The 25,888-nt window shown below is 46.3% G+C and overlaps 1 protein-coding gene across 1 annotated transcript in view; it reads left to right on the top strand.

Annotated features, from left to right (window-relative positions):
- obscna (obscurin, cytoskeletal calmodulin and titin-interacting RhoGEF a) overlaps window positions 1-25,888 on the top strand; it is a 48,161-nt gene that overhangs the window by 5,418 nt on the left and 16,855 nt on the right. The window contains exons 10-45 of the mRNA XM_019351898.2: window positions 19-285; window positions 571-840; window positions 958-1,224; window positions 1,402-1,668; window positions 1,896-2,168; window positions 2,251-2,514; window positions 2,638-2,904; window positions 3,182-3,448; window positions 3,546-3,815; window positions 4,009-4,275; window positions 5,066-5,341; window positions 5,518-5,784; window positions 5,874-5,900; window positions 6,423-6,689; window positions 7,008-7,274; window positions 7,369-7,635; window positions 7,842-8,108; window positions 8,211-8,477; window positions 8,642-8,908; window positions 9,682-9,951; window positions 10,103-10,399; window positions 10,507-10,764; window positions 10,863-11,129; window positions 19,349-19,615; window positions 19,727-19,993; window positions 20,157-20,423; window positions 20,582-20,848; window positions 21,114-21,380; window positions 21,525-21,791; window positions 21,980-22,246; window positions 22,325-24,481; window positions 24,556-24,628; window positions 24,709-24,797; window positions 24,879-24,988; window positions 25,134-25,334; window positions 25,459-25,541. Coding sequence (XP_019207443.1) covers window positions 19-285; window positions 571-840; window positions 958-1,224; window positions 1,402-1,668; window positions 1,896-2,168; window positions 2,251-2,514; window positions 2,638-2,904; window positions 3,182-3,448; window positions 3,546-3,815; window positions 4,009-4,275; window positions 5,066-5,341; window positions 5,518-5,784; window positions 5,874-5,900; window positions 6,423-6,689; window positions 7,008-7,274; window positions 7,369-7,635; window positions 7,842-8,108; window positions 8,211-8,477; window positions 8,642-8,908; window positions 9,682-9,951; window positions 10,103-10,399; window positions 10,507-10,764; window positions 10,863-11,129; window positions 19,349-19,615; window positions 19,727-19,993; window positions 20,157-20,423; window positions 20,582-20,848; window positions 21,114-21,380; window positions 21,525-21,791; window positions 21,980-22,246; window positions 22,325-24,481; window positions 24,556-24,628; window positions 24,709-24,797; window positions 24,879-24,988; window positions 25,134-25,334; window positions 25,459-25,541 — 10,525 coding nt within the window. The remainder of the gene's footprint in view (window positions 1-18; window positions 286-570; window positions 841-957; window positions 1,225-1,401; window positions 1,669-1,895; window positions 2,169-2,250; window positions 2,515-2,637; window positions 2,905-3,181; window positions 3,449-3,545; window positions 3,816-4,008; window positions 4,276-5,065; window positions 5,342-5,517; window positions 5,785-5,873; window positions 5,901-6,422; window positions 6,690-7,007; window positions 7,275-7,368; window positions 7,636-7,841; window positions 8,109-8,210; window positions 8,478-8,641; window positions 8,909-9,681; window positions 9,952-10,102; window positions 10,400-10,506; window positions 10,765-10,862; window positions 11,130-19,348; window positions 19,616-19,726; window positions 19,994-20,156; window positions 20,424-20,581; window positions 20,849-21,113; window positions 21,381-21,524; window positions 21,792-21,979; window positions 22,247-22,324; window positions 24,482-24,555; window positions 24,629-24,708; window positions 24,798-24,878; window positions 24,989-25,133; window positions 25,335-25,458; window positions 25,542-25,888) is intronic.

The raw sequence follows: 25,888 nt of genomic DNA, 5'->3' as shown, positions 1-25,888 counted from the left end.
ACCTGTATTGTGTCCCAGAATGCCCAGCAGTGTTCCTGAGGCCTCTGGAGGATGCAGTTGGAGAGGAGCAAGGGGAGCTTTGTCTTCAGTGTGAAATTTCCAAAGAGACGGCGAGCCCTGCTTGGAAGAAGGACGGTGTAGTTCTGACAGCTGATGACAAACACGAGCTGCTCCAGTTTGGGAAGTCCATGGCTTTGGTCATCCATTCACTGAGTAAGGATGATGCAGGACAGTACACGTGTGATCTCGGCACAAGTCAGACCAAAGCTAAAGTCACAGTACATGGTGAGTAGTAGAAACAGAAACGCCATTTCTAATAAGCTCTCAAACCAGAGACTAAAATGTTTTATGTGAGTTTATCAGTAAAAGCATTGCTCTTGTATTTCTGAATCCTCAACCATTTAAGAATTTTAATAATTTAAGGTAACTATTTCTTTATTCTGCACCATGTTTAATGAGTGTCGGTGGTATTAAACCTTTCTGAGATCTCATCCACAGTTAGTATAGCATTCATAATACAAGAAGTACCGCTGATATATGTGGTCATTTACTGATTGTATTTATTTACAGACTTACACATTACAATCGTCCAGCGTTTGAAGACGACCGCTGTCCTCGAGGGAGACACCTGCACTTTTGAGTGTCTTCTCTCCCATGATCTTGACGATAAACCTTCTTGGACAATTAACGGCCAGCTCGTGGTTACCAACAGCCGCATTCAGCTCACCAACAGTGGCCGCATGTATACGATGACAGTTAGAGATGCGTTACTTACTGACGCTGGAGATGTGGTCTTCACAATTAAAGATCTAACCTGTAGGACCATGCTTTTTGTTCAAGGTAAATAATCTTTCCTAAGATATGGCCATGCCTGGAGAGTTCATACACATTATACATATCCTACACTGTAAATTGTTTCAAGCTGTTGAGCGAGCCAATGTGCATTTTCTCACACAGAGAAGCCAGTGCACATCTTCAGGGACTTGTTGAACGTCAAGGCCGTGCCTGGTGAGGATGCAGAGCTGACCTGTGAAATCACCAAACCTGAAGTCACCATCCGCTGGCTGAAAAATGGGCGTCTGATCAAGGAGAGCCCCAAGTATGAGATGAGCGTGGAGAAACATCTGGCACGATTGGTGATCAAAAGCACCACTATCCGAGACTCTGGAGAGTACTGCTGTGAGGCCGAAGGCGTGGCCTCCCGTGCCAAGCTTGAGATCAGAGGTAGCTTCGATTTGACTTTCATTAATTCTTGGTTTTATAAAGGTAGCAACCATTCACAGATAGAGGTAAAACACAAGTTGCAGCACGGAGGTACAGATTGAAAGGATCTATATTATCTCCATGTCTTTGGGTTTTTTATGGCTGGATCGGCTTTACTAAGCTCCCTTTTCATTTCAGAGTTACAGCACACGTTTGCCAGGGAGCTGAAAGACACTCGAGCAGAAGAAAAAGGAAAGGTGACACTCGAGTGCGAGACGAGGCAGCCAGCCAAACGCGTGACCTGGCTGAAGGGCTTGATTGAGCTGCGGCCTGGAAGGAAGTATGTCATCAGGCAGAAGGGCGTGGTGCTGTCCCTCACCATCACCTCACTGGAGAAATCGGACACAGATATTTATATATGTGATGTTGGCACCATGCAAAGCCGGGCACAGCTGACTGTGCAAGGTGAGATCATGTTGTTTAGTGAGAATTAAACTGGGCCATATCAGGCAGTGATAGAAAGTACTGTAAAACGAAGGAACCAACACACTGGTAGAAATACCAATAGTGCTGTAATGCATGCTGCTAACTTTTATCATTGCTGAGTAACATGTTTGGTAAAAATACTGATGGTGCTGATCGGGTCATGTATGTTGTAAGTTTGTAAGAGTTTTGTCTTTTCCATCTCTCAGGTCAGAAGGTGGTGATACTGGATGAACTGGAAGACGTTGAGTGTCTGGAGGGGGACACAGTCACATTCAGGTGTCGTATCTCTCCCAGTGACTACGCTGGGGCCAAGTGGTATTTGGATGAGACTTTGCTTTATACCAACGAGCTCAATGAGATCCAGGTGCTTTCAGGAGGCTTCCACACCCTTACGTTTAAACAGCTGGCCCGTAAAGACACTGGCACTATTTCCTTCGCAGCAGGGGACAAAAGATCTTACGCCTCGCTGTTGGTCCGAGGTAAAGCTGAGATCTTTGAGCTTTAACGTGTATTTTTTGTCACATCTTACATGTGCTGTGCTTCATCTTTTCATGATACCAGAAAGGCGTCCCACCATTTGTAAGTCACTTGAGGACTGTGAGGCCATCGAAGGAGGTGGCTTGATTTTGTCCTGTGTGACCTCCAAGCCGTGTCACATCCTGTGGTACAAAGATGGCTGTCTCATGTGGAACTCCTCAAGATACTTTACCAGTCGTTTGGGGTGCGAAGCTCGGCTGACCATCCGAGAAGTTTGCCAAACAGATGCAGGAGTGTACGAGTGCAGTGCTGGCTCTGTTACAACTAGGGCCGCGGTCACTGTCAAAGGTACGAATAGGCATTTGTTTGTCACGTGCTTGCTATGGGTCGAACATTTCTGGTAGATCGTATATGATTAGATAGGAGAAATTATAATAAGTAAAGATTTCCCCTCTTCATTGTCATTCCTAGCCATCCCAGCAGAGTTCATCCACCATTTGAAGCATGTGGAGGCCAAAGAAGGAGAAGCTGTCACCCTGACCTGTGAGTACTCTCTGCCTGGGGTCCAGGTCCACTGGAAGAAAGGTTTTGAGAGCATCAGGCCAGGAGACAAGTACGTGATGAGACAGAGGAAAACGATCAACTCTCTGACCATCAAAGCCCTGAAACCCGAGGACGCTGGACAGTATACATGCCAGTGCAGAGACCACCACACTACAGCAAGTCTCAAAGTACACGGTAAAGCTCTTCATCACACTTTACCAAAAATATCATTTTTTTAGTATTTACGGCCTGTTTTACATCCATTACGAGCTCATGCAAGTATAAAAGGAGCAGTGCAGTTTTATCCAGCTCACCTGGAGAAATACAGATGCATGCAACATGCAATAACTTACTGTGCACTGATATATGACAGTGGGCCACATACAGGTACAGCTGCTAATGCAATAAACTATCACACAAAGATTTTATCTTCTTTGTATTTATATCTATGATGTCACTCCTTATTTCCCAGCTGTTCCGATCACATTCATACAACAACTCAAGAATATGCAAGCAGAAGAGGGCAGCAGTGTCATATTGCGCTGTGAAATTTCCAAACCTGGAATACCGGTAGAGTGGAGGAAAGAGGATGAGGTGCTGAAGAATAGTGTGAAGTACCAGATAAGGAAAAGGGAGACCACACTGGAGCTCCTCATATGGAAACCTGTGCCCGAGGACGGTGGGGTCTACAGCTGTGTGTGTGCTGATCAGATGACATCTGCCACTGTCAAGATTACTGGTAGGAGTTTATTAACCAACTAGCTGATAAGGGAATAATTATGAGGAAATTCAAAGGCAATCTGTGATTATTTATCTGGTCTTAATGTGTTTCTCAGCTCTCCCAGTCACCTTCAAGCAGAAGCTGAGGAACGTGTTGATAGAGGAGGGCAACACTGCCACGTTACGCTGTGAGCTCTCCAAACCTGGTCACACAGTGGAGTGGAGGAAAGGCGGGGATGAACTGATAAGAAATGGAGAGAAATATCACATACGACAGAGAGACATGCTCATTGAACTGAGGATCTTTGACGTGACCCCCGAGGACAGCAACATCTACACATGCATCTGTGGAAACGTGGAGACCACCGCTACTCTGACTGTTAATGGTAACTTATATTCTAGTGTTTTCTGTGTATCTGGCAGGTACAGGGAGTCATACATTTGAAACCCATACGTTATGGCTTTAATTACCTCAATGAATTTCACAGCAGACCCATGAAAGAAGGATGTGCTGCTGTGTTGTATTTTTGTTTTCAGGCGCTTTACTTACTTATCTCGTCCACTTACTTTACCTTTTAGCTCTTCCCATCGTCTTCAAACAAAAGCTAAAAAATGTACAAGTCGAGGAAGGACACAACATCACGCTGTGTTGTGAGATCTCTAAACCTGGTGTCTCAGTGGAATGGAGGCTTGGAGGAGATCTGCTTGAGCACGGAGACAAGTACCAGATAAAGCAGAGGGACTCGGTCCTGGAGCTGACCATCAGAGATGCTGTACCAGAGGACAGCGGTGTCTACACATGTGTCTGCCGAGAGCAGAGGACAAAGTCTACTGTTAAAGTTATTGGTGAGTTTATTCTCTGTGTCTCTTTGTTACTTAACCCTGTAATGCCCTTTGTATCATATTTGATACATCAGTTTCTGAGACCTCTATCTCATCAACATGATCAATACTTGCCATAATTTCTAAATGTTTTTTTGTCTAAAATTAACATTGTTGTTAACAAAAGGTTGCTAAAAATGTCCAGTGTATCAAAAATATATCACACACAACATGATTTTGTTCTAAGTGTTAACAAACATCTCAGTTCCAAAAAATCTGAATTTTCTGGCTATTTTTGATGGGTTGGGTCTTACAGGGTTAATGAAAAGTTAAAGCATATATTCAGTAAGTCGACAGTTAATTGAAAAAGAAAGGGGGCTGGACTGACCAGACAATTACAAAACCTTGATTTTATTTCTTCTTTTCCAGTGATTTTGTTGTAAATTTGCTTGTGTGCTTTAGAAAGGCGGCCTCACAAAGTCATGAACTTTATCTTTAACATGCTAAATGAGGCCTGTACAGTCTGACCTTTGCTCAGGTGTCACAGACCTCAATGCTCCACACTAGCAAGCTTCCATCGTTTCTGCCTCTGTTGATCACACTTACTGAGGATCAGTTCATTAAGCACATCACCTGGCTGCTACTTACCTTCTTTATCTCTGTGGAAGCAGTAAGGCTAAACGTTGCTTTTCAAAGTAATGCACCTGTGAAAAATGTCTTTTCCACAAGAATGAACATTGACCTGTAAATCATATTTGTCTCGTTCTTGCCTTTGCTTTACTTCACACATATAAAAATGTGTTTGCCTTGACAGCGATCCCCGCGACATTTAAGGTGAGCCTGAAGAGTCAGGTGGCCGAAGAAGGGACCAGCATGACGTTACAGTGTGAGCTGTCAAAGAAGGGAGTCCCGATTCAGTGGCAGAAGCAGGGTCAGCTGCTCTCTGAGGAGGGATCTCGGGGAAAGTATCGCATAGAGCTCGAAGGAAAGACGGCTAAACTGACCGTTTTAAACATCCAACCAGAAGACGCAGGAAAATACAGCTGCATCACAGGAGATGAGAAAACCACCGCTGAAGTCAAAGTGAAACGTAAGTTTAAATCAGTTTGTGACTTTAGGAGGAACTGCATCAGTCCTGGCTATATAACCTCTGTGCTACATAAAAAAGCAGACATAAAGACTGAATAAGAAATCAATAAAGTGGGTAGGTGTAAACAGCAATTTACAAATCCATTCAATCACCCAAAAAAATCCATTTTCCAACAGCACTTCCTGTGACATTTAAACGGGAGATCCGGAACCTGGTGGTAAAGGAAGGCGACAGCGGCGTTTTCTGCTGTGAGCTCTCCAAACCTGGAGCTGCAATCAGCTGGAGGAAAGGCAGAGTCATTCTGAAACCTGGAGAGAAATACGAGATGAAACAGGACGGATGCGTCACCAGGCTGATCATCAACAACGTGGAGGACAGCGATGCCGGCAAATACACCTGCAAGACTAAAGACAGCCAATCCACTGCTGAGCTCACAGTCGTAGGTGAGACAAACGCATCCCCAACATCTGATTATGATTTTATAAAGCACTGTTCTTCCTTCTTTTTGAATTTTTATGTCATTATTTAACAGAGTCACCCAAGCGCAGACGCCAAAGAGGTCAGCCACAAAATAGTCAATAGAGCCGTCATCACGAGTCATCACTGTGTGAACCCATTCATGTTTCCATATGTCGTCACCCAGTTTGTGCCTAATGCCACAGTGATAGTTTGTACTCTGCAGCAAATGATTTCTTTTAAAGAACTGCATCATTTAAGCGTTCAAGTCAAAGTTTCCTGAATCTTATTATGAGCAGCAGTCCATCATTTGTCTCATGCAGGCATCATGAGACATACTCACAGCCTGGAATATAATGGATTGGAGTTTAATCCATTATAGTGCATATTAAATACCCACGTTTCCTCTGTAGTAGCTTTGTAGCAGAGTGGATACCTGGATAATGGATTTCTCCGTCTGTAGTCATGTTTTCCACTGATTGCTGAAGTTGTACCATAAACAACCCTCTTATGCTTTATGGATTTCAGTGTAATAATATAAGTAATAATTTTTTATGTTTTTTAAAAATCACATCCCTTTAGTGCGCAACACGTGATGTTCTCTTTGGCTCTTGGTTTTCGTTAGAGTCACCGCCTAGTTTCAAGATACTGCTAGCCAATCAGGAGGTGACGGAGGGCAGCAGCGTGGTTCTACGCTGTGAGCTCACCAAACCTGCGTCCGCGGTGGAGTGGAGGAGAGGAGGAGAGCTGCTGAAGAATGGAGACAAGTACCAGATGAGGAAAAAAGACCTGCAGGTGGAGATGAAGATCGCAGACCTCTGTGTGGAGGACAGTGGAGATTATACTTGTATATGTGGAGAACAGAGGACAACAGCTGAGATCAGAGTGAATGGTGAGCGCTGCTGCTTTCACTGTAGCAGTTTTTCATCTTTTTCAGCATCCTGAATGTCATAAAGTAACATTTAAAGATGAAGATGCTGACACTGTATGAACAGAGATATAGTGATGCAGTATGGAATCATTGTTAGTTTAAATTAATGTTTTTTTCTCCAGTTTATTTTGTCTTTTTCTTTGTTTAAATCTATTTTACATGTCATTGACTTTACCTCAGTGTCTACCTGTCAGAGCTACAGAAGCATAAAGGTGAAGTACATTTCAGGTGTCAGATGCTGTTTTTAGTATTCATGATGTCTCCTCTGCTCTATTCTAGAGCGGCCTATCAAATTTCTTCAAGACTTGAAGAATATTCAGGTGCAGGAGGGCGGTGTTGTTACACTGTGCTGTGAGCTGTCCCAGCCTGGGGTCCCCGTGCAGTGGACAAAGGGAGACACTGTCCTTTCCAATGGAGACAAATACCAGATCAAGCAGAGCGGCTGCATCCACGAGCTCCACATCAGGAAAAGCCTCCCTGAGGACAGCGGGACCTACAGCTGCATTTGTGATGAGATAAAATCCATGGCAACAACAATCGTTACTGGTGAGATGCATTCAGCAACATCATTTATCATTAAGCTTTAATAATCTTCAGATTTTTCTGTGTTTTTGTAATGTTTCTGGCTATCACTCCTTAGCAATACCAGTGACCTTTAAGCAGAAACTGAAGAACCAGGAAGCTGTGGAGGAGGGCTGCGTGACCTTACGCTGTGAGCTTTCAAAAGCCGGAGTCCCCGTGGAGTGGAGGAAAGAGGCTCACCTGGTGAAAGAGGGAGAAAAAATTCAAATAAAGCAAGAAGGCCGAGTGGTGGAGATGTTAATCAGAAATGTAACTCTGGCAGACTCTGGCGAGTACAGCTGTTCTGTTGGGACCGTTGTGACATCAGCTGACATCAAAGTAAGAGGTATGCTTCACTACAGCTTCACTACAGCTTCACTATAGCTTCACTACAGCTGCACAATAGCTGCACTACAGCTGGGGTAGAGATACAAAGTGTCCAGCTGGGAATCCCCACAGGAGAAAAACACCCAGCACTTCCAATTAACCACGGCAGATTTAGAAAATGATTTGTAATTTCAGATTTCACTCACTTTGTATTCTTTTCTGTAGCACTTCCTGTTACATTTACAAAGGAGGTTGAGAATTTGGAGGTGAGGGAGGGGGACGGTGGAGTTTTCTGCTGTGAGCTCTCCAAACCTGGAGCTCCGGTGGACTGGAGAAAAGGCAGAGTGATCCTGAAGCCTGGATACAAATATGAGATGAAACAGGAGGGACGCGTCACCAAGCTGATCATCAACAACGTGGAGGAGAGCGATGCTGGCAAATACACCTGCAAGACTAAAGACAGCCAATCCACTGCTGAGCTCACAGTTAAAGGTAAAACACAGCTCCCACGCTAGAAACACTGAATCTGAAAGAGTGAACTTTTATAAAATAAAGTCAAGTAACTCCACAACTCCTCTTTGGTGCTTCTTGCAGCGCCGCCAGTCACATTCAAAACTAAGCTAAAGAACCAGCAGGTGGAGGAGGAGAACAGCGTGACCCTGAGCTGCGAGCTGTCCAAGCCTGGCCTTGCTGTGGAGTGGCGGAAAGGAGAAGAGCTGCTGAGGAATAATTTCAAGTACCAGATTAAAAACCGAAACAACGTCATGGAGCTGACGGTCAAAAATGCACAACTGGAGGACAGTGGCCTCTACAGCTGTTTCCATGGAGATGTCAAGACTACAGCCAATGTCACAATCACACGTAAGCCAAGAGTGTAGATGTGAAAGTGTTTGGTTCATTCATACTTCTACAGCCTACGTTTCTGCTCGTTTTAAAAGGTACCAAATGAAGCAGTATGATCTTGTCTTATATGTTCTTTCCTGATCATTAGACTTCAAATTCGATTTTCTACCCCACATCCACAGCTATACCGCTTACGTTCAGAATGGGTCTGAAGAACCAGGAGGCCCCTGAAGGAGGCAACGTGTCCCTGCGCTGTGAACTATCCAGGGCCGGGGTGCCCGTACAGTGGTGGAAGGGGGAGGACCAGCTTTATCATGGAGGAAGATATCAGATGATACTGAAGGGGAGGATAGCTGAGATGACCATCAGGAACATCCAGCCAGAGGATGTCGGCGAGTACAGCTGCGCCTTCGGGGAGCAGAAGACGACAGCTGAAGTCAACGTGAGAGGTATTCGAAAATTGTACAGTTTTTTGCGAATCGCGACCTTATCGTGGTGGAGGGGTTTGTGTGTCCCGGGGAGCCCAGGGGCTATGTTGTCCGGGGGCTGGTAGGGTCTCCCATAGCAAACTGGTCCTGGGTGAGGGACCAGACAAAGAGCGATTCAGAAGACCCCTATGAGAAGGACATCAAGAGAACAGTTCACCCTGCCTGGGAAAGGATTACCGGGGCCCCGCCCTGGAGCCATGCCCGAGGCTGAGCATCTGGTGGCTGGGCCTTAGTCCACGGGGCCCGGCCAGGCACAGCCTGAAAAGGGGACATGGACCCATCCTCGAGGCCCACCACCGTAGGGGTCGGGTGCATTGTGTGCCGGGCGGCGGCCAGGAGCGGAGGCCCTGGGGGACCGATCCCCGTCTGCCAAGACTGAATTGATAGATTGATAGATATACCTTTATTAGTCCCACAAGGGGGAAATTTCATAAGAATTCTTATTCTTCAGGCCCGACCCGTGCTGTATAACTGTGCATTAAACATGCTGGAGTTATATTTGTGGAAACACAATCCCACAATTCATATGAACCCATTCATTTGTCCGTTTTCTGGACCGCTTACCACCCTGTGAGAGGCAGGGTCCACTCAGCAAAAGCTGCTAGTTTTTACATAATAATTAATATTAATTAATTCACACAGCTGGGTCATCACTGCTGGGTTACTGTCATAATCACCTCTTTGTTAAATTGGGTGTAAAGTCATCTGAATATCTCTTTTCTTTCTTCACCCAGCGGCAGCATCTGTGTTCTTTGAAAAGGAACTTGAGAGCCAAACTGTGATGGAGGGGAAGTCTGTGCTGTTCTCCTGTGAAGTCTCCAGTCCTAACGTGCCCGTAACGTGGAAGAAGGGCAACACTGTGGTGGAAGAAGGAGGACGTTATATCGTAACAAAGAAAGGCCCCAGTCACACTCTGGAGATCAAGAAATTGCATCTGGAGGATGCTGGGGAGTTCTGCTGTATCACCAGGGGCAAGAAGACCACTGCCAAGTTGATTGTCAGGGGTAGGTGTATATGGCAGTCTAATGTCATTATTTGTTGATATATTGGGCTAATTTATTTACATGACACGAATTCCAGAGCTGGCCCTTCTGAGTTGAGTTAATGTAAAAGTATCAAATTCCCTTTTCTAAAAAAAAAAGAAGCTGTATCTAGCTCCTTCTTCCTCCGCAGAGCGCGTTCGGATCGTTACAGAGCTTCAAGACAAAGCGGTGACAGCGGGAGAGGACGCGGTGTTTGTGTGCGAGCTGAGCCACGCAGACGTGAGCGAGGGCGTCTGGTGGCTTGGGAACAGCCCTCTGCAGAAGAACGAGATGAATCAGATGACGTGTCACGGCCGACAGCACCGACTGGTGCTCACCATGACAACGCCTGAGGAGACGGGCACGGTTGCTTTTGTGGTCGGGGAGGAGAGGACCTCTGCACGCCTGCTGGTTGTTCCGAAGCCTAAAGGTGAGCAGAAGAATACAGTGGAGAGGGTGTATTTAAGTAAAAACTAACAAAATGCTTCAAAGTTATGTACCCCCTGATGATCACTGGGATTTGATATCAAATTCTAGTTTTATTGGAGGAGAAGCCCAAAGACACGGTGGTCATGGAGGGCGAGACGGCTACTTTGAGTTGCACCACCTCTGACCTCACCACCTTGGTTACCTGGAAACGCAACCACATTCCTCTTCGAAATGGTGATAAATACGAGATGCGCAAGGAGGGAAAAGTCAACCTGCTGCTCATCCGTGATGTCGACCCCCTGGATACTGGTGTATACTCCTGTGATACAGGAGACATGCAGAGCACTGCCAAACTTACCGTCACTGGTACTTCAGGGCAATGAGCTAAACAATCTTATGATCAGCACGTACAGTAAAGCGTTATTCTTGTACTGAGCATCCCCATTTCTGCCCTTTTTCCCCAGAGCTTCCTCCGTTCTTCCAGGAGGAGCTTCAGAGTGTGGAAGCTGAAGAAGGAGCTTCGGCCACCCTGTACTGCGAGTTGTCCAAACTTGGAGTACCAGTTCAGTGGAAGAAAAACAGCTTGCCCCTAAGAGCGAGCAGGAAGTATGAGATGCGACAGGACGGTTGCTTCCTCCAGCTTCACATCAAGGAGCTCAAACTTGAAGACAGTGGCAGCTACTCGTGCCAAGCAGGGGGTGCAGAGACCAGTGCAACTGTGTCTGTGAAAGGTGTGTGACGTGTGTTGCGGAAATTTCTTAACAAAGCCTCCCATGCATGAGGAGAGGCGTCAGTCAGGGGGCACTGAAAGTAGTCTCTAACAATGAACAGTTCAGGTCCTTTTTATACACAGTCACAGAACAAAAGGCTTTTACAGTTGCAGTTCACACCTTGGCTCTAAGCAGACAGACTCTCCGTCACCTGTGTGAATCTCCCCCACTCTGGGGTCAAGTCTTCCTGTGTGAGCTTCCGTCTCCTGGGAGACATTCACCAGTTTCTCACCGTCTGTCTCCCAGCGTGAATGAGGTGTGAACCAGACATACTAAACTAAGTAACATGAAAGCATTTCATCAAGACAATACATTAAAGAGAGATCCCACAACCCTTACTAAACTAAGTAACATGAAAGCAAGACAATACATTAAAAAAACAATACACTAAAGAGAAATCCCACAACAGTTCCCACCCTCTTGATTGCATCTCAATCACTAGTACCAAGGATTTCTCTTCCTAACATTCTGTTAATTACATCAGCAATATTGCACACTTCATAGGTTTCACAATATGCATCATTCTTGCAGTGTCAGGAAAATAGTTTCACTCATCACACTCATCTTCGCTTTCGCTATCATCATTGTAATTTCGAGCTTGCAACAGGGGAAGGTGCAATTTTCGGGAACTCACATTTCCTTGTGACCTTTACATTGCACAGATCAAAAATGACAGTCTAGGGGGTTGAATACACATAGTGTAGTCGAATGTGTCCATCATGCTAAATCAAGCATTTCCTCTCATCTCGTGGGTTGCTCCTTCTGTTGCACGAACCTCCTTGGATGTTGGTATGGTGCCCAGCCGCTGATCTCTCCTGAGGCTCCACCAGAGGGCAACCATCAGCCCACTGAAGAGCATCAGAGCTACCCCAGTGATGAGGTGCTTTCTGGCTTGTCGCATTGTTGCAGGTAGAGGGTAGACTGCCTACTACCTGAATGAAGTGTGGGGATTATTCTGCCCCGTTTGTCTTTTCTAGTTGCTCCTCCGTTCTGGGTGGTTCTCCTCCAAACAGCTTACAGTGGCTGGCGTGGATCCAAGTAACTCGCTCTCCAACCTTTATCGCTGTTTGTGTGGTCAGTAGGACTTGGAATGGGCCCAGCCACCGCTTCGCCTTCCAGTGTCTCCTCCTGAAATCCTTCACTAGCACCCAGTTTCCTGGTTTGAACGGGTGCAGGGGTCCTTCTGCTGGTCTGGGCAAGGCTGCTTTCACTGCTTGGTGTACCTGCGAGAGAGTCCTCGAGAGATTTTGACAGTACACAATCATTTCGCTGTTGCACAACTCTGTGGACATGCCAGTCCATTTGGGGGGTTCTGCCCCCACTCTGGCAGGTCGTCCATACAACACCTCATAAGGGCTGAGGTGTGCTGGAGGTCTGGTTCGTGTGCGCACATACATCAGCACGAGGGGAAGTGCTTTTGGCCATGTGAGGCCAGTTTCTTCACAGCACTTTACCAGTTTGGACTTTAAGGAGCCGTTCATTCTCTCCACAGCACCTCCAGATTGTGGATGATATGCACAGTGTGTTTGCAATTTGAAACCTAGTTGCTTGCTGATCTCCTTCAATGCCTGGTTCACAAAGTGAGTACCATTATCACTTGTGATTTTTCCCGGGATACCCCACCTGGGAATGATTTCTGACAGGAGGGCTTTTGCTACTGCACTGCTGTCTGCACTTTTAGTGGGGAATGCTTCTACCCACTTAGAGAACATGTCCACTACTACTAGACAATACTTCTTCCCCTCGGCTGGTGTCAATTCAATGAAATCCATCATTAGATGGTCAAAAGGCATGTCTGGTGGGGGATGTGCTGCAGTGTTTACCTGTAATGGGCGTCCCACATTGTTGGTCGCACAAATGAGACACTTTTTGCAGTGCCTCTCAGCTGCTGTGGAAAACCCTTTGGTGAACCACAGCGATGTTACTGCTTGTAGCATCCCCCCTTTGGACGCATGGTCTAACCCATGTGTCCATTTTAGAAACCAGGGAAGAAGTGTTTAGGTAGACATGGGCGGCCGTCAGGAGATCGCCAGACAGAGTCGACCAGTGTGCAGCCATGTTTGCGCCAGAGAGTTTTCTCTGGCTGGGAGGCAAATGACTGTACAGCAGGAAGATCAGCAAGGTTAGGTGTGGACAGTGGTGCCAAGACAAGTTGGAAAGGTAGGCCTCCTTCGGCTGCTGCTTTGGCTGCTGCATCGGCGGCTGCATTTCCTTGGGAGACAGAATCAGTTTTACCTGTGTGTGCTGCACACTTCACTACAGCAATGCGAGCAGGCAGGAGGATGGCATCCAGCAGCGCTGCTACCTGGTTAGCATTGAGGATGGGCTTCCCATCAGATTTCAGGAACTTTCTGTGCCTCCACAAGGCCCCAAAATCATGCACCACACCGAACGCGTAGCGAGAGTCGGTGTAGATGGTGGCCGACTGACTCTCCGCAAGTTTACAGGCTTCTGTGAGCGCCACAAGTTCTGCAGTCTGTGCTGAGAAGTGTCTGGGCAATGAGCCTGAAACGAGAGTGGCATGATCAGAACACACAGCAAAACCCACCCGGTTAGTCCCACGTGAATCACGTGAGGAGGAGCCATCTACATATAACACTATGTCAGAGTTCTCAATGGGAACATCTAACAAGTCAATCCGAGGTGTACAAGTTTCACCCAATACAGCAGTGCAGCTGTGTGGTTCACCATCTTCTCGCGTGGGGAGAAGAGTGGCTGGGTTAAGTGTTGTGCATCGTTTCACTGTGATGTTGGGCATGTCAAGCAGTATGGAAGAGTACCTGAGCCAGCGAGCTGCAGAAAGGTGTGAAGTTTTCTGCTCCAGCAAAATGAGAGAAACTGCATGGGGTACCTGCACTGTCAGAGGAGAGTACCCTACAATGTCACGTGAGGCGAGCACGGCCTTCTCACACGCAGCTACTGCTCGTAGGCATCCAGGCAGTCCTGCAGCTACGGGGTCAAGCTTGGAAGAGTAATAACCCACCGGGCGAAGTGAATCACCATGCTGCTGTAAAAGAACAGAAGACATGAAACCATTCTTTTCATCCACCATTTGTGTGTATGGTTTGGATGGGTCTGGAAGCGCTAAAACGGGCGCTGTTTGCAGCAGTTGTTTCAAGGAAGTGAAGGCAGCTTCAGCCTCTGGTGTCCAAGAAATGCGATCATTGGCTGACAGACTTGCACCATGAATGAGCGCAGTAAGTGGAGCTTCCACAGAGGAGTAGTGTGGAATGAAATTGCGGCAGTATGATGTGGTTCCTAGGAATGACATCATCTGTTTTTTGGTGTGGGGTTTTGCAATGGTCATCACAGCTTCCACCCTCTTGGAGGAAATCTGGTGAGAGTTGTAAGAAATCACATGCCCTAAGAATGTGACTTGCTCTTTACAAAACTGTAGTTTTGACTTACTAGCCTTGTGGCCCTTGTGATGCAAATGTGTCAGTAAAGTGAGAGAATCTGCCAGACACTGCTTTTGTGTGGGTGCACACAGTAGCAGATCATCGACATATTGAAGTAACACTGTGCCTTGGGAGAGGATCAAGTCTGACAGGGAGTCTCTTAAGGCGGCATTGTAAATCGTGGGGGACTCACAGTAGCCTTGACACAACCGAGTGAATGTGTAAGCCTTCCCCTGGAACTCAAAAGCAAACCAGAACTGGCTATCTGGGTGAACTGGAACAGAGAAGAATGCATTAGTCAGGTCAGCAACAGTAAACCACATAGCATCAGATGGTATTTGGGACAAAATGGTGTGGGGGTTCGGAACCACGGGGGCTCTGGGGATCACAGCCTTGTTCACAGCTTGTAAGTCCTGCACAAACCGCCACTCAACAGGCTCATTTGGTCCTCTGATTTTCTTCACAGGGAATAGTGGAGTGCGAACCGGAGAGGTGGGGCATGGGATAATTACTCCAGCCTTTAACAGGGATTCAAACACAGGAGTAATCCCCTCTATGGCTTCCTGTTTCAGAGGATATTGTCTTTGGCATGGTCTAAAAGAGGAGTTTGGAGTGATTACCACAGGCTCACAATCTTTAATTAGGCCTACATCATACTTAGATGAGGCCCACAGGCCGTCAGCCACCTCTGTCAGCAGGGGGTGTGAGGAGTTTAGAGGAGGTGTCGTTTGAAGTAGACAGTGTGAGACAGCTATGTTCACTAGCTCAACTGAGCGGACACAATGGACTGTATATGTCATGGTTTTTCTGTAGGCTTTCATTTCTCGAGAAAACAAAACTGTGGGATCCTCTGTAGGTTCCCAATCGCAAGCGCGGTAGCACCGGTGCATAAATTCACCCATGTCTTCCCACTGGCAGCTGTGAGCTTTTGCTAGGGGAACATGTGGGACGGATGCATCCATAGTAAACATGTTTCTTTGCTCATCAGTGAGAGAAATCGCAAGCGCAGCAAATGTGGAGCTCCAAAACATACATGTCACAGTTAGTAAATCATTTTCGGTTCTGGACCATTCTTCCTCATAACTGTCATCAGGGCCATGCAGAGAAAAGTGAGATGTGCAACTCAACTCTCCAGGAGCCATAAAACAGACATCTGGAGGCATGCGGTTGCGAGTCGCTTGTATGAATTCTGTAACAAGCGGCCCCTCCTCCAGCTTCCACCCGTAAGCGAAAGCTGGAGTCACAGGGTTATATTTCACCATCATATAATCATAGTCAGATTGTGTGATTGTGATGCCATTATAGCAGGAGATTAAACTTATGTTCAGTTTGCACATCAAATCTCTGGCAAGCAAATTGACAGGGCACAGGTCTGACCACAGAAACTGGTGTGTGAATTTTCTACCCTGTCCGTCTACACAACACAGGGGTATGGTGAAATTTTCTCTCTGTATGGTTCCTGATGCGGACACAGAATGAGTGAACTTTTCACCCAGCACGGGCTGGGGTGAGAGAGAATCTGAGCGTAGTACAGAGTGGGTGGCCCCGGAATCTACAAGAAATTCTACTTCCTGGTTACAAACTAACATTTTATACAAGGGCAGTGATTTATAAGGTGCGCTATTTAAATGTACATATGTACCAGCTGGAGACAAAGAAACGTGTTCTACATGCTCAAAAGTGTTGTGTATTAAAGTGTGTGTGTCTGTGTGTAAAACACTTTCTACATCAATGGGTGTGTGTATGTGTGTGTGATTTTCACTTCCCTGTTCTGATGAGGTGGGCAAACCACAGCCTGAAGCGTACTCTGGCGTCCTTTCCCCCCAGTGTCAGTCCGCCTGCACCCATCGCCTGCCCTGCGCTTGGTCATTTTGGTGTTGATGATGTCCGCGTCTGGGATAGCCTCGGTTAGGGCAATTCCGCTTCCAGTGTCCATGCTCGCCACAGAAAAAACAGGCTTCTGGATCCCCTCCCCACTGTTGTCGTTGTGGATCTCGCCGATCACGTCTTGTTCCCTGGCCTCGGCCATGCCAACTGCCTCTGTCATGGGAATCTCCGTGTGAGGTTGTCGCGGCTTTATACAGCGTTAAGGCTGCATTGTGGAGGTCTGTGCTCTGCTTTTCCTCTTTCTTGCTTTTCCTCTCATCAAGATGGTTCTGAGCATGGCGTCGCAGTTCCGTTAACCGAGGTTCATCTTCTCCCCCCACATATGAACGCCTCACCTCGGCTGCCACGTCTGGTCTCAGTCCCCGGAAAATATGGCCGCAAAGATGGTGCTCATATGTGGAGGCGGAGGTGCCCGTCATGTCATCTTTGGGTATTCCAGCATTAACTTCAAACACAGTTGTCATGCGATGTATGAAATCGTCCACAGATTCATCCTTTCTTTGCTTGCAAGCCTGAATCTTTGCCATGTCCACCTTGTCCGGGAAAACCTCCTTTAGCTTATCCATTAGGTGTGTTACTGCAGTACAATATTCACGGTTTTCTACATGCTCATAAGTCAGGTGTCGTATCCTCAGCGTAGGATCAGGCAAGTGAGGCGATATTTTCCTCAGGTCGCATGGTTTCAGCTTGCCTGCCACTGCGCGTCTAATTTCTTGGCCCGTGGGGCGATATTCTTGGCAGAAAATTAGGAGCTGCTCACCGAACTTTGCACCCGACATGAGGGGGTCAGGCAGATGGCTTGTGGCGTCAGCGATGTCTGACTGTGTCCACGGTCTGTGAACTAAAATAGGTCCCTCGGGTCCCGCCACTTCCACCATCGGGAGCTGCAGGCTTTCTCCTTTTGCCTGCCGCTGTCTCTGCGTTTTATGCCCGGTCTGGAAATTTTCGACCTCCTCGCTGCTGTCTGTGTCGTCTGTATCGTCCCGCTCGTCATCAGTGAAAGAATATTCAGGCTGATCCGTGGCAAAAGGCAGGGCGTAATATCCATGGCGGTTGTCCTTACTTCTGTTCTTTCCTCTCACAGCTCTCGTCGCTTCAGCTCGCGGCGCGCTCCGTGTGTGGCTGAGCGCTGTGTCGGATCTGAGTGTCATTTTTTTCGCTGTATCCTGGCGGGGCCGTCGCTCCTCAGTAGCGGGATTGGCGCTTGCATCCTCTGGCTGTGGGGCGCGTGGTGCAGAGCGGGATGGGGAGGGAAAGGAGTCCAGGTCCGCATCGGCTTTCAGGCCCTGCAAAACAGCCTGTACTGGGGAAGCACAAACAGTGCGTGAACAGGGAAATGGTGTTTTGTTCTCCGTGTTATACGGAGGTGGAAGAGGCGCTGAGGCAGATTCTGCGTCAGCCTCCCTTCCACGCACTTCTCTAGGTAATTCTTTCAGAGCTGCTTTGTTTTCTCTTCTTTCTGCTTCCCCTATCCACATTTTCAAACATTCCTTCTCATCGCTTACTCTACGCAGATCTACGGTCCTAACTTTCCCTTTCCCCAATAATTTTGCTTTTTCCTCCCGCAACTGTTCCTCTATTTTCTTTAACTGGTTAACACTCAGCGATCCCTTTTCAGGAAACCCGTTTACTTTTTGCCACTTAACAACATATTTCATGCACCCAATTCCCCATTTCTTAACCATACAGTCAAATATTGAGTTTTGTCCCCAGCCTCCCTGTGGAACGTCTGCCGCTTTGCTGGATCTAGATCCCATATTTACATTCAGAGCGTCCTCTGCAATGGCCTTCTTCCCTTACCGGCAGAAAAGTGCTAAAATACCGTCACTCCACGTAGGAATGATTTCCCAACAGTGTACTCGAAACGCCGTCCCTGTGGCGTACTTGGACCGAACACAGGCCTGGGCCGGCTTCTCCCCAACTGCGTGCTCGAGCCACTGTCCTTGTGATGGGCCGTTCCCAACACAAGCCTGGGGTCTCAAACCACCAGGATTTTCCCTCCGGAGACTTGAACTCCGGAGTCGGCAGGCGTTCCCCTTGGCTAGACACAAAACTCTCTCGTGACTTGTATAAATGGTAGATACAGCTCACCGTTCTGCAGGAGTTTCCCCTCGATTCGTCAAGGTGATCTCGGTGGTTGCTGAAACACAGGCTCCGCAACTCTGCCTTTCTCTTTGCTTTAAACAGCTGGCAGGACCGAAGCGTTTTGCTACCTCGGGGTGATCAGCCATCCCGGAGCCGTCCTTCAGCGAGAACACTGGATCACCCTGCTCGCAGCGCCAAACTGTTGCGGAAATTTCTTAACAAAGCCTGCAGACACGATGAGCGGTTAAAAACCCAACACTTTATTTCCCATGCATGAGGAGAGACGTCAGTCAGGGGGCACTGAAAGTAGTCTCTAACAATGAACAGTTCAGGTCCTTTTTATACACAGTCACAGAACAAAAGGCTTTTACAGTTGCAGTTCACACCTTGGCTCTAAGCAGACAGACTCTCCGTCACCTGTGTGAATCTCCCCCACTCTGGGGTCAAGTCTTCCTGTGTGAGCTTCCGTCTCCTGGGAGACATTCACCAGTTTCTCACCGTCTGTCTCCCAGCGTGAATGAGGTGTGAACCAGACATACTAAACTAAGTAACATGAAAGCATTTCATCAAGGCAATACATTAAAGAGAGATCCCACAACCCTTACTAAACTAAGTAACATGAAAGCAAGACAATACATTAAAAAAACAATACACTAAAGAGAAATCCCACAACACGTGTTACTGTGTTAGCATCCTTCCAGTCCCAGAAACATAATGTCAATAAAATAACTGCCTGGTGATGGTGTGACATCACTGAAAACTTTTCAAAAGGACACATGACTTTCTTCTCCCTTTTAACCCTTTTTCCAGAACTTCCTCCATTCTTCAAGAAAGAATTAAGAAGTGTGGAGGCTGACGAGGGAGGTACAGCCTCCTTGTACTGCGAGTTGTCCAGACCTGGAGTGTCAGTGCAGTGGAAGAAGAACAGACTACCTCTGAGAGCCAGCAGGAAGTATGAGATCAGGCAAGAGGGCTGCATCTTACAGCTTCACATCAAAGAGCTCAAGCCTGAAGACAGTGGCAGCTACACATGCCAAGCAGGAAGTGCAGAAACCAGCACAAATGTGTCAGTGAAAGGTGTGTGAATGGCTGATTTGCTCGGTTTGTTTTACAGCATCATTAATATCTGAGAAGAAAACCATTTCTGCATTTTCTTTCATTACTTTCAATCCATCTTCTTTTTTGCAGAGCTTGCACCATTTTTCCAAAAAGAGCTGCAGAATATGAAGGCAGAGGAGGGAAGTACGGCATCACTGTGCTGTGAGCTGTCTAAGCCTGGGGTGTCAGTGCAGTGGAAGAAGAACAAGCTGCCTCTGAGAGCCAGCAGGAAGTATGAGATGAAGCAGGACGGCTGCTTAGTCCAGCTTCATATCAAAGAGCTCAAACCCGAGGACAGCGGCAGCTACACGTGTCAAGCAGGGAGCACAGAGACCACTGCAGCTGTAACAGTGAGAGGTCTGTGATAAACTACATGGTCAGTGTTAGTGCCTGGAAGTTCTTAATCATGTATTAAAATTGCTTTGTGGTCATCTAGACTTGGTGACAATAGATGGAGCAAATATTACTCATGTGTCACACACGCTTTCCAAATGTTTCTTTTCTATTTTTTCTTTGCCAGAGCTTCCACTTGTTTTCAGAGAAGAATTACAAAGTATAGCTGCAGAGGAAGGAGGTACAGCCTTATTGTCCTGTGAGCTGTCCAAGCCTGGCATATCAGGGGAGTGGAGGAGGAACAAGCTGCCTCTGAGAGCCAGCAGGAAGTATGAGATGAAGCAGGACGGCTGCCTCCTCCAGCTTCATGTCAAAGAGCTCAAACCCGAGGACAGCGGCAGCTACACGTGTCGAGCAGGGACGGCTGAAACTACTGCAAAAGTGTCCGTGACAGGTATGCAAAAAAGAATCCACTGTACAAACACCCACATATATATGTTTCATTCTGTATGTTGCTATTTTACATTAGCTGTTGAAAAGGCTCATTATTTTATATTATTTTTCTCCTGAAGTATTGTATGTATCCTGTATGTATGATGACTTTTTCTCCAGAGCGCCCACCTGTTTTCAAACAAGATTTGAAAGATGTGGCTGCTGAGGAAGGAGGCACAGCCTTCCTGTGCTGTGAAGTGTCTAAACCTGGATTATCAGTGCAGTGGAAGAAGAACAAGCTGCCACTGAGAGCAAACAGGAAGTATGAGATGAAGCAGGACGGCTGCCTCCTCCAGCTTCATATCAAAGAGCTCAAACCCGAGGACAGCGGCAGCTACTCGTGTCGAGCAGGAGCTGCAGAGACAGCTGCAACTCTGACAGTGCAAGGTGTGTGCAGCAAGAAAAGCCTGACTTTTTTCCCAATCATTTGGTAAAGCTCTGATATTAGTACTGCCTTCTTTTATTCTATGCTGCAGTACTATCCTGTCCTATTTTTGTATTTATTTGTTATTCATAATCTTTTTGTTTAGTTTTTTTTAAATAAACTCACACACTTGGAATATTTGTAGTTTAAATAAAAAATATAGTTAGTAATGTTTTACCGTGGTTCCTTATATATTATGAATTTTCAATTCCTTGCCTGTTTTCCCAGAGCTGCCTCCTTTCTTCAAGAGAGAATTACAAAATATAGAAGGCGAGGAGGAAAGCACAGCAGCCCTGCACTGTGAAGTGTCTAAACCTGGGGTGTCAGTGCAGTGGAAGAAAAACAAAACACCATTAAGAGCCAACAGGAAGTATGAGATGAAGCAGGACGGCTGCCTCCTCCAGCTCCACATCAAAGATCTCAAACCCGAGGACAGCGGCAGCTACACCTGTAAAGCTGGAGGTGCAGAAACCAGTGGGACTGTGACAGTAAAGGGTTTGTACACTGTGGTTTTAAACTCATCCACAGCAGACATTTACACAGTAAAACAGAATCTATTCCATCTTCTTGTACGTAGTCCATTGTTCACTATGAGCTAGATATTAAAAACATAGTGTTACCTTTCCTTCCTCACCTCAGAGCTCCCTCCATTCTTCAAGCGAGGTTTACAGAGCATGGAAGTTGAAGAAGGATGCACGGCTTCCCTTTCCTGTGAACTGTCTAAACCTGGAGTTATGGTGCAGTGGAAGAAGAACGGGCTGCTGGTGAGACCGAATGCAAAGTATGAAATGAAGCAGGAGGGCTGCTTCATCCAGCTGCTGATTAAGGAGCTCACAGTGGAAGACAGCGGCAGCTACACGTGCCAAGCAGGCAAAGCAGAGACCAGCGCAGCTGTAACAGTGAAAGGTTTGTGCCTGTGTGCATTTCGGCTGTATTCATGGAGTATCTTACTATCAGTTTCTGAATACTTGTACATGATTCTGTTGGGAACTCGTCTGTGGCACTTTAGCATTATGTAAGCTAAATCATAGCATTTCGTATTTCTTATTTGACACTGTATCAAACTATTTGTTGGTCTGTTCTATCCCACCTAGAGCTCACTCTATTCTTCAATAAAGAATTAGAAAGTATAGCGGCTGAAGCAGGAGGTGCAGCTTCCCTGTATTGTGAGCTGTCTAAGCCCAGCGTATCAATACAGTGGAAAAAGAACAAGCTCCCACTGAGGGCCAGCAGGAAGTATGAGATGAAGCAAGATGGCTGCTTCCTGCAGCTGATCATCAGTGGGCTCAAACCTGAAGACAGTGGTAACTACTCTTGTCAGGCAGGAAGCATAGAGACCACTGCAATGGTGCAAGTAAAAGGTATGTTGATTTATTGCTGATTGACGAGGTTACAAGAAGGTAAACGCACTCATGTCCATTTTCTTTCATCGTCCACAGGACTACAACCGACTCCAGCAGAGGCAGAACCTCCAACAATCATGCCGCAGGTAAAAGAAACCGTTTCCAAAACAACTCCTACTCAGGAGACGCAGAGACCGGGAGTCTCAGAGGGTAAAGCAGCTCCTCCTGAGCCTAAAAAGAGGGCAAGAAAAGCATCAATTGCAAATTCAGAAAAAGACACAGAGCTTGTTTTTGACCTCGGACCGTCTGCGCTGAAGGATGATGATAAAGTCCAAAAGGACATTCAGTCTGCAAGAGCCGTAGAAAAAGGCACTGATGGTGCACAGAACGCAGCACATGAACAGATTAATAAAGTGAAGGACAGGGAAGTGAACAAGAAAGCTGATAAACCTGTGAGACTACTGGAGACTATAGACTATAGGGTTGACGGGAAGGTTGGGGAGCCAGCTAAGCATTTGGAAAAAGAAACTGATGCTTTACCGGAGATGAAACAAACAAGAAGACATACTGAAGAATTAGCTCCAGCTGACCACGAAGAAACTCAATCAGACAGGGCTTTGGATAAAACATGTTTTGAACAAAGGAAACAAAAAGAAAAGAAACGTGGAACTGAAAAGAGCTCAGAACAACTAGAAATACCTTTGGCAAAAAGTGAAGTTGATGAGAAGAGGAAACATCCAGCTGCAGAAGTAGGAATGATTAGCCAGGATGAAAAGTCTCCTGTGAAACCACTAGAAGGGTTGATTAGCAAAGAATCAATGAAAGATCAAAATATGAAATCTTTAGAAAATGAAGGTGAACTAGACAAGACAGAAGGAGAGCCTTTGAAACCACCAACAAGATCTAAAGGAAAACTGACAGATGGAAAGCAACCAATCAAGTATTTACTGAAGGATAGTGAGGAGATCCTTCCTACAATGCTAAAGACTACACAGATCGATTCTGAAGAAGACGGCAAACAGAGAGATCGTCTGAATAAACAAGTGTCCAAAGAGTCAGAGAGAGGAACAAAGCCAGAACAAGTGTTTGACAAAGAGCCAACTGAACAACCAGAACGGCCGGTAGAAAACGAAGCTCCGTTTACTCATCCAAAGCCTCCGGTGAGGACAAAAAGCAAAGTCAAAGGTGTAGAAAAACAAGTATCACGGGACACTGAGACGGATCGAGAGGAACAAGAACCAACATCAGGAGTGGTAAAAGTTCAAGACCAACCAATAAAACAACTTCTAAAGCCATTAATAAAACAGGCCAAAGAGAAACCAGCATTTGAGAGGAACCAGCCAGTTACAGCAACTGAGAAAACAGAGCAGCCTGCCAAACCTCCATTAAAACAGCCAGTTAAACCCATGAGAAAAGAACCGAAAATGGACCAGGACGTGAGCCTAGCAGTGGAGCCAACGAGAAGGGAGGAAGAACAACAAACAAAGGTGGCAGAAGACATTCCTCTCCTTTATATTTCTGAAGATGAAACTTTCTCAGAGGCTTTGACTGAGATACCAGCTGAGATTCTACTCCAGACGACAGAACCATTGAAGGAGTCTCCGCCGGAGATCGAGATCAGCACCGAGGATGAGCCACAAATGCAAGAGGCTGCAGTCAAGATCCAGGCTGCTTTCAAAGGCTTCAAGACACGCAAAGATATGCGACCAGTTTTTAAAGAGGTTTTTAAGAACCGGACAGCAGCTCTTCACGGTATGCTCACTCTAATGTGTGTTGTTGAGGGAAAGCCGAGCGCAGTACGGTGGCTCAGAAATGGCCAACAAATTTCCAACGACCAGAGATGCAGGATTACGACTACAGATGATGGAGAATGCACACTTGTGATCAAGAACCTGTTAAACAGCGACAGTGGAATTTATACCTGTGAGGTGGTCAATAAGTTTGGTGTGACCTCCTACAATGGAAACATAACGGTGGTGCAAACTCCACAGCCTGCCCCTGTGGCACAGAGGCCCGTACACCCACCTCTTGCAGCCATTACTCCTTTGCAGCTCGCCCCAACAAAGCCCGAAGCCCCGCCCAAAGACCAGAATGAGAATCTGCCACAGAGTCAAGCGCAGGTGCCCACGTCAGCAGAGAACTATGCAGAAAGCATGAACGTGTCTCTGTGGGAGGCCTACACCCTGACAGAGCATGCTCCTCAGCAGACCCTACAAGAGAGGAGACGGTCCTCTGTCATGGCTGCCAGCTCCAGTGAGTGACTTAGCTTTAAAAACTTTATTGGGTCACATTGATGCACTAATGATTCATTATTCTGCTTTCAACAGTGTCGAGTCCCTCTGATTATGACACAGCTCCCGATATGATGGAACCTGTTGAGATTTCCACAATCACACCGAGGTACCAGAGCGCAGATAAAATAATGAATTTCATTTTGTTTGGCTGTAAAGATGCCAAAAAAAATCTGAATATTGTCACAGGGAAGAACCAAAACCAACAGAACAAGCAGCTCCGAAGGACGATAACGAGGAGATAACCCAACCTCCCACGATGCTATTAAAGATCAAAGGTCAGCAATGTTATTTCATATATTATTTATGCAACTTTCTGAGCAGGTGTACTGAAGGTATCCTCTATTACAAATGTTTAGGGGCCCATGATGGTAAAATGAGGACACCATCTCCAAAACACCGTGCCCACACGCCCTTGGACAGCACCGTCTCTGGATCTGAGTCTGAAGGAGAAGAGGACAGAAGAGAGGTGATTTATGTTGATTGAATGCACATTATTGTCTATTTTTATGTCCTTTTTGAACATCAGTGGAACAAATCTGATAAAGTCACAGTATGATAAAATAATACTGCACGTCATGGCTGAGCCATAAATGATGTGCTTTTGTTTTCAGACGTTTGAAATATATGTGGCTCGAGCTCACTGTTGCCCTAACAGTGGCAGTAAGGAGAGTTTTATTCTGAAGGAGGGCCAGTTTGTAGAGGTCCTGGACTCTGTTCATCCTGACAGATGGCTGGTGAGGACCAAACCCACCAAAACCAACCCTGGTCGGCAGGGATGGCTGTGTCCAGCATACTTGGAGAAGAAGAGAAAGGTGGGATGTAGAAATCTTCATGATGAAAATCTATACTGTTAGTTTATTATTATATCAACAAAGACATTGAGGATTTAAAAAAAGAAGCTTTTAATAGTTAATACATGACTCTCATTTTAAACAGGAGACCTTCCCCCAACTGAGAGCACGTCAAGAGGATCTTGATGGAATTGGATGTACAGGAGAAGAGTACAGGAGAGGCCTGAGGTTTGTCATACTGCCAGATGAGCTTTACTAGTGTTTGGATACTGGATTACTTATACTGATGATGATTAAACTGTGTCAGAGTAAATACACGTATACATACTTCATATACAGTTAAGCCCATAATTATTCATACCCCTGCCAAATTTTGACTTAAAGTTACTTTTGTTCAACAAGTTCTTTTTTGAGCAGAAATGACACAGGTGTCTCCCCAAAGATAATAAGACGATGTACAAGAGGCATCATTGTGGAAAAAAATATTTCTCAGGTTTTATTTATATTTTAGCAAAAAGTATCATGTCCAGAATTATTCATACCCTTCTCAATAATCAATAGAAAAAAGCCTTTAT

Source organism: Oreochromis niloticus, linkage group LG23, assembly GCF_001858045.2.
Source record: "Oreochromis niloticus isolate F11D_XX linkage group LG23, O_niloticus_UMD_NMBU, whole genome shotgun sequence".
NCBI classification, from domain to species: Eukaryota; Metazoa; Chordata; class Actinopteri; order Cichliformes; family Cichlidae; genus Oreochromis; species Oreochromis niloticus.
The sequence above is the reverse complement of the archived record's forward strand: the minus strand, read 5'-3'. Positions and strand labels throughout refer to the sequence as shown.